Source organism: Cetorhinus maximus, chromosome 23, assembly GCF_964194155.1.
Source record: "Cetorhinus maximus chromosome 23, sCetMax3.hap1.1, whole genome shotgun sequence".
NCBI classification, from domain to species: Eukaryota; Metazoa; Chordata; class Chondrichthyes; order Lamniformes; family Cetorhinidae; genus Cetorhinus; species Cetorhinus maximus.
The window spans coordinates 63,963,181-63,978,593 of record NC_135901.1 but is presented as its reverse complement, the minus strand read 5'-3'; the positions used below and the strand labels follow the sequence as shown (position 1 = coordinate 63,978,593).

Here is a 15,413-nt window from a genome sequence, read left to right as displayed (position 1 = left end):
GAGTGAGGAATGTCTATAAATACAGACAGGGGATTTGAGTGAGGAACGTCTATAAATACAGACGGGGGATTTGAGTGAGGAATGTGTATAAATACAGACCAGGGATTTGTGTGAGGAACGTCTATAAACACAGACGGGGGATTTGAGTGAGGAATGTGTATAAATACAGACGGGGGATTTCAGTGAGGAATGTGTATAAATACAGACGGGGGATTTGAGTGAGGAATGTCTATAAATACAGACGGGGTATTTGAGTGAGGAACGTCTATAAATACAGACGGGGGATTTGAGTGAGGAATGTCTATAAATACAGACCGGGGATTTGAGTGAGGAACGTCTATAAATACAGACGGGGGATTTGAGTGAGGAATGCCTATAAATACAGACGGGGGATTTGAGTGAGGAACGTCTATAAACACAAACGGGGGATTTGAGTGAGGAGCGTCTATAAATACAGACGGGGTATTTGAGTGTGGAATGTGTATAAATACAGACCGGGGATTTGAGTGAGGAACGTCTATAAATACAGACGGGGGATTTGAGTGAGGAATGGGCTGTTTCACTTTTGCAGCTGCTGTGAGGCAGCAGGAGTGGGGGGAAAGAGGCAGCTGTGATGTCACAGGAAGCTGGTACGTTGATTGGTCGGTAAGTGTTCAGTCTAAGGGACAGTGTGTGAGAAACCAGCTTAGGACAGGCGAGTTCAGGTAGATCTATAAATAAAAAGAACTTTACAATAACAAACCAAAATTTGAAAGCTTTAAAATTCAAATAAAACAACAAAGATTTTAAACAGGCAATAAAATAGAGTTACTTAAATAACATCTAATACACATACCTTGTAGTTAAGAAGCATATAATCTTTAGTTGTCAGTGGTACTAGCATTCAGTAAACACAGTAAATTGTAGCATACATAGGAAGAAAGTAATTAAAGTAAATTAACTAAATAACATAAGTTAGAATGGTAGGACAGGGGTTATGTTGCAGCTGTGAGATGTGGGAGCTTTTGGATGCCAAGGCGATCCATGACAAGCACGTCTGCATGAATTGTAAACAGCTTGAGGAATTCCGGATCAGGATTATTGATCTGGAAACCGAAATGCAGACACTGCGCAACATAAGGGATGTGGAGAAATACCTGGATACTTTGTTCCAGAAGACAGTCACATCTCTTAGAAGAGGGTCATCTGTTTGATCAGCAATGAGGGACAGGAGGATGTGACTGTCAGTGAAGCAGGTAATGGGACTGAGCAGGCAGTAGTGGAGGAGTCTCAGACTTTGCAAGTGTCAAACAGGTTTGAGGTGCTCACAACCTGTGTGGAAGAAAGTGAAATGTGCAAGGTGGATGAGCTGGCTGGCCATGACACTGTGGTACAGGAAGCCATTCACGCAGGGGGAGCAAAAAGGAATGTAGTGGTAGTAGGGGGTAGGATAGTGAGGGCATTGACACTGTTTTATGCAGCAAAAAGTGAGAGTCCAGACGGCTGTGTTGCCTGCCCAGTGCCAGGGTTCAGGACATCTGCTCAGGGCTGGAGAGGGACTTGCAATGGGAGGGGGAGAATCCAGTTGTCGTGGTCCATGTATGTACCAATGACAAAGGTAGAACTAGGAAAGAGGTTCTGTAAAGTGAGTATGAGGAGCTAGGTACCAAATTATGTAGCAGAAGCTCAAAGGTAATAATCTCTGGATTATTACCTGAGCCACGTGCAAATTGGCATCGGGCAAATAAGATTAGCGAGACCAATGCGTGGCTCAAAGATTGGTGTTGGAGAACTGGGTTCCGGTTTGTGGGGCACTGGTATCAGTGCTGGGGAGAGTGGGGGCTGTACCATTGGGACAGTTTACACCTGAACCGTGCTGGGATGAGTGTCCTCGCAAATCGCATAGCTAGGGAAGTAGAGAAGGCTTTAAACTAAACAAGAGCGGTGAGGGATCAAGCTTGGGTAGAGGTAGCAATTCAAGGTGTAGAGTCAAGAGAGGAGAGCAAAATAGTAAGATGAGAAATGATGGTCAGAGAATGGCAGGAAAGGACTGAGAGAAAAAAACCTGAGAATAAATCAACAGTCAAGACTAGATGTTACAACGGTAACAAAAAGACAAGACTGATGGCTCTCTATCTGAATGCACATCGCATTCAAAACAAAGTAAATGAATTGATGACTCACACAGAAGTAAATAAATATGATCTGTTAGTAATTATGGAGACGTGGCTGCAGGACAACTAAGATTGGGTCCTTAATATTGAGGGGTACATGACATTCAAGGAGAATAGGAAGCTAGGTAAAGGTGGCGGGGTTGCATTGTTAATCAAAGAGGGCATTGGTGCAATAGTTAGAGATGACCTTGGATCAGGAGATCAGGATGTAGAATTGGTTTGGGTGCAGATGAGGAATAGTAGGGGAAAAATAGTCATTAGTGGGAGTGGTTGATGGGCCCCTAACAGCAGCCATACTATAGGACAAAGTATTGAAGTGAAAATATTGTGTGCTTGTGATAAAGGGACGACAATAATCAAGGGTGATTTTAATCTACACATTAACTGGAAAAATCAGATTGGCAGTAATAGCCTGGATGAGGAGTTCTTAGAATGCTTTTGAGATAGTTTCTTAGAGCAGCATGTTCAGGAGCCAATCAGAGAGCAGGTTATATTTGACTTGGTATTGTGTAATGTAACAGGATTAATTAATGACCTCAGAGTAAGGGCACTGCTAGGTAGCAGCGAGGACAATATGGTTGAATTTTACATTTGAAAGGGAGAAGAGTGGGTCAAAGACTAGTACCTTAAACTTAAATAAGGGCAACTATGTGGGGATGAAAACTGAGCTAGCTGAAGTGAACTGGGAAACATGGCTAGAGGATAGATGAATAGAGAAGCAGTGGCAGACATTTAAGGGGATATTTCAGAGTATTCAGAATGGATCCTGACCATATAGAAAAATTATAAAGGGAGGACCCCCCCATCTGTGGTTAACTTAAGAAGTTAAGGAAAGCATCAAGTTTAAGGAAAAAGCATACAACTCCGCAAAGATGAGCAGCAGGACAGATGATTGGACAGAATATAAAGAACAGTCGAAAATGGCTAAAAGGTTAATCAGGGGAAAGAAATTAGAGTGTGAGAGGAAGTTTGCTAGAAATGTAAAAATGGATAGCAAGTGTTTCTACAGGTGCTTAAAAAGGAAAAGAGTGAGCAAAGTGAGTGTTGGTCCTCTAGAGGGTGACAGTGGGGAGTTAATAGTAGATAAGGAAATGGTGGAAGAAATTAATAATATTTTGCTTCTGTGTTCAATATAAAGGATACAAAAAACATTCCAGTAATAGCTGCAAATCAGAAGGTGACAAGAGAAAGGAACTTGGTGAAATTGAAATAACTGGGGAAATGGTATTGAGAAAATTGAAGGAGCTGCTGATGTCAAGTCTCTGGGACCCAATGAACTACATCCTAGGGTCTTAAAAGAGGCGGCTAATGAGGTAGTCGGTGCGCTGGTGTTAATTTTCCAAAGTTCGCTAGATTCTGGAAAGGTTCCATCAGATTGGAAAGTAGCAAATATAACCCCTCCATTCAAGAAGGGAGGGAGGCAGAAAACAGGAAACTATAGGCCAGTTAGCTTGACGTCTGTCGTGGGGAAGTTATCAGAATCATTCATTAAGGAGGTTATAGCTGGGCACTTAGAAGAGCTCAAGGCAATTGGGAAAAGTCAGCATGGTTTTGTGAAAGGAAAATCCTGTTTAACCAACTGACTGGAGTTTTTGTGAAGGAGTAACATGCGCAATGGATAAAGGGGAGCCTGTAGACGTGCTGGACTTGGATTTCCAGAAGGCATTTGAGAAGGTGCCACATCAAAGATTATTACGGAAAATAAAAGCACATGGTGTAGGGGGTAACTTATTAGCATGGATAGGAGATTGGCTGGCTGGCAGAAAGCAGGGAGTATATGTAAATGGGTCTTTTTCTGATTGGCAGGATGTGACGAATGGAGTCCCACAGGGATCTGTGCTGGGGCCTCAACTTTTTATGATTTACATCAATGACTTAGATGAGGGGAGTGAAGACATGGTCGCTAAATTGGCATTTGGCACAAAGATAGGCAGGAAAGTATGTTGTGAAGAGGATATGAGGAGGTTGCAGATGGATGTAGATAGATTGAATGAGTGGACAAAGATCTGGCAAATGGGGTGAAATGTGGGAAAATGTGAAGTTGGTCACTTAAGCAGGAAGAACAAAAAAGCAGAGTATTGCTTAAATGGAGAATGGCTGCATAATTCTGAGGTGCAGAGGGACCTAGGTGTTCTAGTAAATGAGTCACAAAAGGTTTGTATGCAGGTACACCAAGTAATTAATAAGGCTAATGGAATGCTATCCTTTGTTACGAGAGGGGTTGAACATAAAAGTAAGGATGTTATGCTTCAGTTATACAGGACCACACCTTGAATACTGTGTGCGGTTTTGGTCTCCTTATTTAAGGAAGGATATAAATGCATTGGAGGCGGTTCAAAGGATGTTCACTAGATTGATTTCTGGAATGAGTGGGCTGTCTTATGAGGAAAGGTTGGACAGACTGGGCTTGTTTCCACTGGAGTTTAGAAGAGGGAGGAGTGATTTGATTGAAGTAGATAAGATCCTGAATGGCCTTGACAAGGTGGACGTTGAAAGGATGTTTCCTCTTGTGGGTGAGTCCAGAACTAGGGGGCACCGTTTCAAAATTAGGGGGTTGCCCTTTTAGGACAGAGATGAGGAGAATTTTTTCTCTCAGAGGGATGTGCGGCTTTGGAATTCTCTGCCTTAGAAGGCGGTGGAGGCGCGATCATTGAATATTTTTAAGATATAGGTAGATAGATTCTTGTTAGGCAAGGGAATCAAAGGTTATCGGGGTTAGATGGGAATGTGGAAATTCAAACGCAAGAAGATCAGCCATGATCTTATTGAATGGCACAGCAAGCATGAGAGGCCAAATGGTCTGCTCCTGTTCCTATTCCATATGTTCTTATGGTCTCTCTCCAGTGTGAATTCGCTGGTGTATTCGCAAGTGGGATGACTGAGTGAAACCCTTCCCACACTCAGAGCAGGTGAATGGCCTCTCCCCATTGTGAAACCACTGGTGTATCAGCAGTTGGGATGACTGAGTGAAACCCTTCCCACACTCGGAACAGGTGAACGACCTCTCTCCAGTGTGTAGCTGCTGGTGTCTCAGCAGGCTGGATAACTGAGGGAATCCCTTCCCACATTCGGAGCAGGTGACCGGTCTCTCCCCACTGTGAACTCGCCAGTGTATCAGCAGGTCAGATGACTGAGTGAATCCCTTCCAACACTCAGAGCAGACGAATGGTCTCTCCCCATTGTGAATTCGCTGGTGTGTTCGCAGGTTGGTTGAGTAAGTGAATCCATTCCCATACTCAGAGCAGATGAATGGCTTCTTCCCACTGTGAATTCGCTGGTGTCTCAGCATGTCAGTTGACTGAGTGAATCCCTTCCCACATTCAGAGCAAGTGAATGGTCTCTCCTCAGTGTGAATTCGCTGGTGTGTTCGCAGGTCGGATGACTGAGTGAATCCCTTCCCACACTCAGAGCAGGTGAACGGCCTCTCCCCGGTGTGACTGCGTCGATGGATTTCCAGCTAGGATAGGTAATTGAATCCTTTCCCACAGTCCTTACATTTCCACGGTTTCTCCATGGTTCAAGTGTCCCTGTGTCTCTCCAGGTTTGATGATCAGTTGAATCCTTGTCCACACATAGAAGACGTGTACAATTTCCCCCTGCTGTGAATGGTGTGATGTTATTTCAGGCTGTGTAACTGGTTAAAGCTCTTTCCACAGTCAGTTCACTGGAACACTCTCATTCGGGTGTGTGTGTCTCGGTGCTTTTCCAGTCACACTGATGTTTGAAATCTTTTCCCACAGAAAGAACAGACATTTCTCCTTCCACATTCAAAGATGATAATATTCAGGTCCTGATGAATCGAGTGACTGTCAGATATTGATGTGATTTTTGGTTTGAGTTCCCTCTCTGTAAATCCTCCCCTTCCGATACCCTGTGAAAGGAGTTTACAAAAGTAATCACTGTAAGAACAGGATAGAAATTCAGAGCAGACAATTCTCATTTCTATGGAACATTATTTCCTGTCTTCTTCTCCCAAAGCTGCAAATCCCTGTCCCACACACTCGCCCTCCTCCCTGTGCTGAAGCCAAAAAGAGTTTTGGATAATTCTTCCTGTATCTTTTTAACAAATTTGTCCAACTGAAGATAACACTATGTTTCATCATTCACTTCAGTCATTACTCATGACAAATCATTAATCTGAAACCCTCTGACCAACCATACAGAATAGCAGGTATTAACATTGTGTCCAAAACTTACTGTGTGGAGATTTAATGTGTAATTGTGAAGGTGGTTTCTCCAAACCTCCCAGGATTTCCTTCCTTCCTTCTCTCCCTCTCTAACTAAGTTAAACCTGGGATCAGTCTTATGGCCCATTCTGGTTCCTGCTTCTCTTCCTGATGACTAATTAACTCCAATTAAACACTGAGAAGGCTGAAGACACTGTTTTCAGTCCCTGCTCCAATCTCCATTTCCCAGATACCAACTCCATCCCTCGCCCTGCAACAGTCTGAGATTAAACCAGTCTGTTCATAACCTCGGTGTTATATTTGATCTCAAGATCAGGTTCTGATCTCATATCTGTGCCGTCACTAAGATCGTCTCTGCAACATCACCCGGCCTTACCCCGTCTCAGTGTATCTGCTGCTGAAACCCTAATCACTGCCGTTGTTACCTCCAGACTTGAACGACTATCCCAACACACTCCTGGCTGGTCTCCCACATTCTACTCTCCGTAAACCTGAAGCCATCCAAAGGTCTGCGGTCCACATCTTCACTCGTAGCAAGTCCTGTTCCTCTGTCACCCATTTGCTTCCTGACCGTCTTGGATCCCGGTCAAGCAACAGCTTGATTTTAAAATTCTCATCCTTGTTTTCAAATCCCTCCATGGCCTCGCCCTTCGTTATCTCTGTAATCTCCTCCAGCCCCACAACCCTCTGAGATATCTGCACTGCTCGAATTCTGATAGCTTGTACATTCTCCATTTTAATCGCTCCAGCATTAATGACCTTGCCTTAAGTTCCCTCGTTCCCAAATTCTGAAATTCTCTCCCTACACCTCTCCCTCTGTCTACCACATTTTCCCCCTTTAAGACACTTGAGTATTGCTAAAAAAAGAGACATTCTGTTGAAACCTTTTCTCTTGTACTCATCAAGACAGGCGCAAGAATATCAAATTTCAAAGATTATCAGTCGGGCTCATAATGTGGCTCACTTATGCTTGCTAGAAGCTGCATATATTCATACACAGGGATCTGTCAACTGCAGACAGAAGGGACATGTCCAGGGATGGGGCCGTTTGTTGAATAAAACAAAAGGATGATAGCTCTTTGGTGCATTCTCCATGGCAATGCCTTGACCAATCAGAGCAGACTGGCGAACCAGTCAACACCCTTTCCTTGTGCAGCATAAGTTGTTATTCACTGAGAAATTTGGGTTTTTTGCATCTGTCCAGAGGAGTGCAACATGAAATATCAGCAATATGTCACCCTTTTTCAGCAATGTTTAAATTCTGTACTGCTGAGTGACTGTGGGTTTATAATTCTATTGTTGCTGATCTAAAACTCCTGGTGAACACATATTTTATGAACGTCTCCCTCGGGCTGTTGCTCATTGTGCCCGTGAGGATGGCGGCTGCGCATGCGCTCTGTAGCACATTGGCCAATCAAGATGGCGGCCGCGCATGCGCCAATCTCCACGTTGCCCCTATAAAGATGGCGGCCGTTAACTCGGGCATTTCTCCCGCAGCGCCGAGCAAACCCGGCATTGGTGGCTTCTTATTGAGGAATTGGGGCCGGTACCTTGAGTTTATGAAGCTTCTAAATTCATCCGCCGGCCCTATCTCTGTTCACGGGTTTATTTTCGGTTCTGGATCTGCACTCGGTCTTTGTTAAACCCGCATTTAAAATCCGTTCGCTCGAGCTCCCGTCTGTCTCCACGGACTGCGCATGTTCCGACTTCAAATGATTGGCGGCAGCTCCGGACCAATAGGAAGAAGGGGCGTGGTTGGAGGACCGAGCGGGAGCATTTGGTTCTCCAGCCAATCGGAGTGAGGGGCGGAGCCTGCTGGGAGTGGAGCATGCGCAGTGTGGGCGGGGGACCGGGACGAAGGCGGTGGATTTTTTTTCCCCAATAATTGATATAGATTTTTCTTTTCCCACCTATTTCCATTATTTTTAAATGTATTTCCATCCATTGTTTTATCTCTAACTTTTAGCCTTTTTCAATTCCTTCCCTCCACCCCATCCCACTAGGTCTATCTGTACCTTGCTCGTCCTGCTTTCTACCCTTAATTAGCACATTCCTTAGATAATATCACCACCTTCAACACCTCTTTGCACTTTTGTCTGTGACATCTTTTGGTTATCTCCACCTATCACTGGCCCTCTATCCAGCTCTACTTGTCCCACCCCCTTTAAACCAGCTTATATTTCACCTCTTCTATTTTTACTTGGTTCTGTTGAAGAGTCATATGGACTCGAGACGTTAACTGTTTCCTCTCAGCAGATGCTGTCAGACCTGCTGAGTTTTTCCAGGTATTTTTGTTTTTGTTGCGGTGGAATTTAAAGTCCAGCGGGTGAGAAAGGGCCGAGTGCAGGAGAGGAATGGAGCCGGAGGGTGGACTGGGAGGGTTCACAAACACCCGGTGTAGGACTCCAAACCCGGATTAGAAACTCCAGGAGCCCAGTTTACACCGAGTGTTTGGAAACTCCTTTTACAGGGGATTAGAAGGGGAGGATTTACACATCGCAAACTCAAACCCAGAGAACTGTTTGTCTCTTTGGACTGACCTGCTGAAACACATTGAAGTCACACTGGCTAGAGGCTGTTCAGTTGCTCACAGTGTGGTAAGAGCTTCAGGACATCATCCCACCTGGGACACCACATTCACACTGACAAGAGACCTTTTAAATGACCAGAGTGTGAGAAGTGCTTTAAAAGGTGTGGGGAATCTTGCGGTATGTTAGAATTTCTTTTTTCTTAAATCTATGCGAACGGAATTGTATACCCTGGCACGGCACTGGAATACGGTAAAAGGGAAAGACAGTATTTTACCTTGAACATCTTCAGTGTAAGTGTGAGCTGCTGTTAAATCAGGCTGTATAGGTAAAACTTAAAAACAAAAAGGGGGCAATCACATTGTTGGGAGCATACTATAGACCTCCAAACAGTCAGGGAGAGATAGAAGGGCAGATATGTAGGCAAATCTCAGAAGTGTCAAAATAATAGAGTAATAATAGTCAGGGATTTCAACTTCCCCAATATTAACTGGGATAGACAAAGTGTGAAAACTTTGAGGGGGCTGAATTCTTCAAATGTATCCAGGAGAGATTTTTAAGCCAGCACATAGAAAGTCCTACAAGAGAGGTGCTGGACCTTCTTTTAGAGAACAAAGCTGGGCAAGTTGTAGAAGTGTTAGTGGGGAAGCAGTTCAGTAATAATGACCATAACTCCGTAAGATTTAATTAGTTACTGAAAAGGACGAAGATGGATCGAAAATAAGGGTTTTGAATTGGGGGAAGGCCAATTTCAATATGATAAGACAGGACCTGGCCAAAGTGGACTGGGAGCAGCTACTTGTAGGAAAATCAACATCAGAGCAGTGGGAGTCATTCAAAAAGGAAATAGTGTGCAGGACCAACATTTTCCCACAAAGGACCAACAAGTCCAGAGAAACCGGGATGTTGAGGAATTGACAGGATTAGATAAGGGGGTGGGGTGGGGGGGGGGAATGGGAAGCTTATGGTACATACTGAGGGCTCAAAACAGCTGGAGCCCTTGATGGGTAGAGAAAGTGCAGGGGGTTAATTAAAAAAAGAAATTAGGAAGGCAAAGAGGGGGCATGAAAAACACAGCTGGGTGAAATAAGTTAAAATCCAAAGGCATTTTATAAGTATATTCAGGGCAAGAGGATAAGCAGGGAAAGATTAGGGCCCATCAGGGACCAAAATGGCAATCTGTGTGAGGAGCTAGAAGATGTAGATGAGGTTTTAAATGAGTACTTTGCATCTGTATTAACTATACAGAAGGACGATGTAGATACAGAAATCAGGGAGTGGGACTGTGATATACTTGAACAAATGAGTATTGAGAGGGAGCAGGTATTAGCGATTTTATTGGGCCTTATAAGTGTATTTATCCCCAGGCCCAGATGAGATGTATCCCAGGTGCTGTGGGAGGCAAGGGGGGGAGATTGCAGGGGCCCTGACATTAATTTTCAAATCCTCTCTGGTCACAGGAGAAGTACCAGAGGACTGGAGGACAGCTAATGTGGTACCATTATTAAAGAAGAATGGTAGGGATAAACCAGGGAGCTAATAGGCCAGTAAGTCCAACATCAGTGGTAGGGAAACTTTTGGAAACGTTCTGAGGGACAGAATTAATCCCCACGTGGAGAGGCAAGAATTAATCAAGGATAGTCAGCATGGCTTTGTCAGTGAGAGATCATGTCTAACAAATTTAATTGAATTTTTGGAGGAGGTGACGAGGTGTGTAGATGAGGGTAGCTCAATTGATGTAGTCCACATGGAATTCTCTAAGGCTTTTGACAAGGTCTGGCATGGGAGACAGGTCCAGAAGGTAAGAGCCCATGTGATCCAGGGCAATTTGGCAAATTGGATCCAGAATTAGCTCAGTGTCAGGAGGCAGAGGGTGATGGTCAAAGGTTGTTTTTGTGACTAGAAGCCTGTGTCCAGTGGCATACTGCAGGGTTTGGTGCTGGGTCCCTTGTTGTTTTTAGTGGACATTAATGATGTAGACATGAATGTAGGAGGTATGATCAGTAAGTTCACAGGTAACACAAAAAAATCACTAGTGTGGTAAATAGCGAGGAGGAAACCCTTAGACAACAGGACGATATAGACGGGCTGGTCAGATGGGCAGAATAGTGGAAAATGGAATTTAATCCCAAAAAGTGTGAGGTGATGCATTTTGGGAGGAGTAACTAGGCAAGGAGTACATGATGAATGGTAGGACCCGAGGAAGTACAGACCCTTGGTGTGCATGTCCATAGATCCTTGAACATAAGAACTAGGAGCAGGAGTGGGCAATTCAGCCCCTTGAGCCTGCCCCGCCATTCATTATGATCATGGCTGATCTCATTTTGGCCTCAACTCCAATTTCCCTCCCTCTCCCCATAACCTTTCAACCCATTACTAATTAAGTCCGTGTGGTGACGGTGCTCGCACAATGCTGGTAGGTAAGGAGCTGCAGGTTATTCACCCAGCGATGAGGAAGGGACATTGATATATCTCCTAATCAACAACAACAATTTGTGTTTATATCGCACATTTATTGTTATATAGTTTACCAAGACATTTCACGGAAATGTTAGAAACCAAGGAGATACTCGGGCAGGTGGCCAATAATTTGGTCAAAGAGGTCGGTCTGAAGGAATATCTTAAAGGATGCAAATGAGGTAGAGAGGCCGAGAGGTTTAAGGAGGGAATTCTAGAGTCTTGGAAACTGACAGAATGGCAACCAGTGATGGAATTATTAAAATCAGTAATTATCGAATTTGAGAAGAACAGATATCTCGGGGGGGATTGTGAGGCTGGAGGAGGTTACAGAGATAGGAATGATCACAACCATGAAGGAAAACAAGGATGAGAATGTGAAAATTTAGTTGCTGCTTAAATGAGTGCCTTCAACTCATTTGTATAATTTGTGAATGGCTGTTGGCCAAGCACTGATCCTTGTAGTATCCCACAAATAACTGCCTGTCATCCTGAGAATGAGACATTTATTCCAACTCTCTGTTTTCTGTCTGTTCACCAATTCTCAATCTATAACAGGATATTACCCCAATCCCATGCACTTGAATTCTGTTTATTGACATCCTGTGCTTAGTTTAGTAACCTTCTCTCTCTGTCTCTCCCACTCCTCTCTCCCCTTCTCTCTCCATCATTGAATATATTTCTGGCTGAGATGGAGAGATTTTTGGTGTCTCAGGGAGTCGAGGGATATGGGGAGTGGGCGGGAAAGTGGAGTTGAAGTCCAAGATCAGCCACGGTCATATTGAATGGTGGAGCAGGCTTGGCGGGGTGTTAGGACTTCTCTTTTTCCTATTTCCTATGTTCTTATGGAGGCCAGAGTCTTGTGTTGGCCCAGACCGGGTGGCAGGTTCCCTCCCCTGATGGACATTAGTGAACCAGTTGGGTTTTTATCACGATCCAGCAGTTTTCATGCTCACTTTTCCTCGTGCTGGCCCCACAAATTCCCAGATTCATTCAGCTCAATTTCTCAACCTGCCTTTGTGTTTTTGTGGGTTCTCTCTCACTCCCCCTTTTCTGTTTTAAATCAATTCCACAGGGTATTAGAGGGGGAGGATTTGCAGTCGGGAAACTGAAACCAAACATCACATCAGGATCTGACGGAGTCGCCTAATTTATCTTAAACTGAGTATCTTCAGATTGTGAACATGGAAGGAAAAAGCACCGTTCACAGTGGGGAGAAACCATACACGTGTTCTGTGTGTGGAGAAGGCTTCAGCCGATCATCTGACCTGACGGAGCATAAATGCAGTCACAATGGAGAGAAACCATGGAAATGTGGGGACTGTGGGAAGAGATTCAAATCCCCATTGGAACTGGGAACTCATTGGTGCACTCACACTGGGGAGAGACCATTCACTTGCTCTGAGCGTGGGAAGGGATTCACTCAATTAGCCAACCTCATGGGACACCAGCGAGTTAACACAGATGAGAGACCTTTTAAATGCCCACAGTGTGAGACGTGCTTCAAAAGTTCTGTGGAACTAAAGTCCCATCAACGTGTTCACAATGATGAGAGACCGTTCAGGTGCTCTCACTGTGGGACTGGGTTCAGACGATCATCTCATCTCATCGCACACCAGCGAGTCCACACTGGAGAGAGACCGTTCACCTGTTCCAGGTGTGGGAAGGGATTCACTCAGTCATCCAACCTGCTGCTGCACCAGAGAGTTCACACTGGAGAGAGGCCATTTACCTGCTACGAATGTGGGAAGGGATTCAGTCAGTCATCCGGCCTGCTGAGACACCAGAGAGTTCACACTGGAGAGAGGCCATTTACCTGCTCTGAATGTGGGAAGGGAGTCAGTCAGTCATCTGACTGGCTAAGACACCAGAGAGTTCACACTGGAGAGAGGCCATTTACCTGCTCCGAATGTGGGAAGGGATTCATTCAGTCATCCAATTGGCTAAGACACCAGAGAGTTCACACTGGAGAGAGGCCATTTACCTGCTCTGAATGTGGGAAGGGATTCAGTCAGTCATCCAACCTGCTGCTGCACCAGAGAGTTCACACTGGAGAGAGGCCATTTACCTGCTCCGAATGTGGGAAGGGATTCAGTCAGTCATCCAGCCTGCTGCTGCACCAAAGAGTTCACACTGGAGAGAGGCCATTTACCTGCTCGGAATGTGGGAAGGGATTCAGTCGGTCATCCCACCAGCTGAGACACCAGAGAGTTCACAAGTAACTGTCGTGATGGGATTTTGCTCTTAATAACATTCAGGACTGAAGTATGTTCATTATAGTGTGTTTCTGTAGACACTAATAAACTCCAGCCCAGTTAGATAAAAGTCAAATAAATCAGCATTGTGTTAAACACAATGCGTTGAACCTTTTTTACTATTTTTAACAAGTTAGTTCCTTTTTGATAATAAACTCCAGCCCAGTTACAGATTCTGTATAAAATTGGAATAAATCAGCTTTGCGATGAACAGTTGAGTCGTTTTGATATTTCTAGCACAAGTTAGTTCCTTTTTAAGGGCTCTCCCTCTCCCCTGTCTCCTCCATCCTCACCGCCAGCAACAAGTGTGAGGAGCTCATGGAGCTTCTTTGTCACTAAGATTGAGACAATCTGATCAGCTGCCTCTGCTGCTTCCCTCCCTTCCTCTAGCCCACCGGGACAAACTATCTCTAAAGATCCCCCTTGTCCGAGCTTGAACTCGTGATTAAATGACAAAGGAGATGATGGTGCAAGGCAGCATTGGGTGATAATGAGACAAGGAAATAAACTAATGGGACAAGTGGAGAAACAACACAGGCCCAGAGGAGGGATAAATGGTAAAAGAAGAACCATTACCAGCACCTACTGTCAGAAAAAATGGGAGCAGTGGTTGTGATCTGAAATTATCAAAATGAATGTTGAGTCCAGAAGGATGTAAAGTGTCCAATGAAAGATGGGCTGATGTTCCTCGAGCTTCCATTGAGCTTCATTGGAACAGTGCAGGAGGCCGAGGTCAGAGTGGGAGTGGGTGGAGATTAAACTGGTAAATGACTAGGACCTCAGGGTCACACTTGGAGACTGAAAGGTGATGTTCCACAAAGCAGTTACCCAATTGGGATTTAATCTCCTCAATGTAGAGAAAACCGTACTGTGGTCAGTGAATAGACAATACTGAATAGCAAGAAGTACCAGTAAATCACTGTGCCCCTTGGAAAGTGTTTTGGGCCCTGGAATGAGGGAGGGGAGGAGGTGGATGGGTGCTGCTGCATCTGCTGTGCTTGAATGGAAATGATTCACACTGATGTTCATAAGAACACAAGAAATAGGAGCAGGGTTGGACTAAAAGGCCCCTTGAGCCTGCTCCACCATTAAATGTTCTTCCAGCTCAACTCCACTTTCCCATCCTATCACCATATCCCTTAGTGCCCAAATATTTATAGATTTCGATCTTGACCATATCAAGATGGAGAACAACAGACTCAGTGCAACTATTAATCTGGGAAATGCACAAACAAGGTGCATGTGAATTACAAATTCACCTCTTCACTGCTTGGTAATCATGTTAAATGAGCTTTACACTGGCCCCATGCTGAAATCTAGTCATTCTCTGACAGGTATTCTTAATGGTTTAATTAGCAAATTTAAAATGAAAAATACCCTCTGCTTCACTGTAAGGCTGAGAGACAACTTTGTAATTGATTCATAATGTCACAGACTGGCTCATGAGATCTGCTCATTTCATCTAATCTTATTTTCAGCTAATGGGAGAATGGCTGAAACAGGGGATGGTGAATAACAGCTCGAAACCACAGTCCCCTCTCCCACTGCCATAATGATCCTTACAACATACAGGAATTTGGGACAATGTGACTTTGATGCTCAGATTAGCTCTGCCTCCATATTATAGGAAGGAGCGAAGCACTGGGGATGGTGCAAAAAAGATTTACTGGAATGATGCCAGAATTTGAAAATATGTCAAATTCACAAAGATTTAACAGATTGAAAAGTTTTTCTCTGGAAAAGAAAGTGAGGGATGACTTGACTGAGGCCTTTAAGATAATGAAAGGGGTTGACAAGTGGAAGAGTTTTCCACTTGTAGATGGTTGAGAATAA

The 15,413-nt window shown here is 44.3% G+C and overlaps 2 protein-coding genes across 2 annotated transcripts in view; one reads left to right on the top strand and one right to left on the bottom strand.

The window, feature by feature from the left end:
- LOC144697683 (uncharacterized) overlaps positions 1-15,413 on the bottom strand; it is a 672,764-nt gene that overhangs the window by 341,360 nt on the left and 315,991 nt on the right. The window lies entirely within an intron of this gene.
- LOC144698085 (uncharacterized) overlaps positions 7,804-15,413 on the top strand; it is a 48,528-nt gene continuing 40,918 nt past the window's right edge. Inside the window, 2 exon segments of the mRNA XM_078570007.1 lie at positions 7,804-7,886; positions 12,983-13,543. Coding sequence (XP_078426133.1) covers positions 7,804-7,886; positions 12,983-13,543 — 644 coding nt within the window.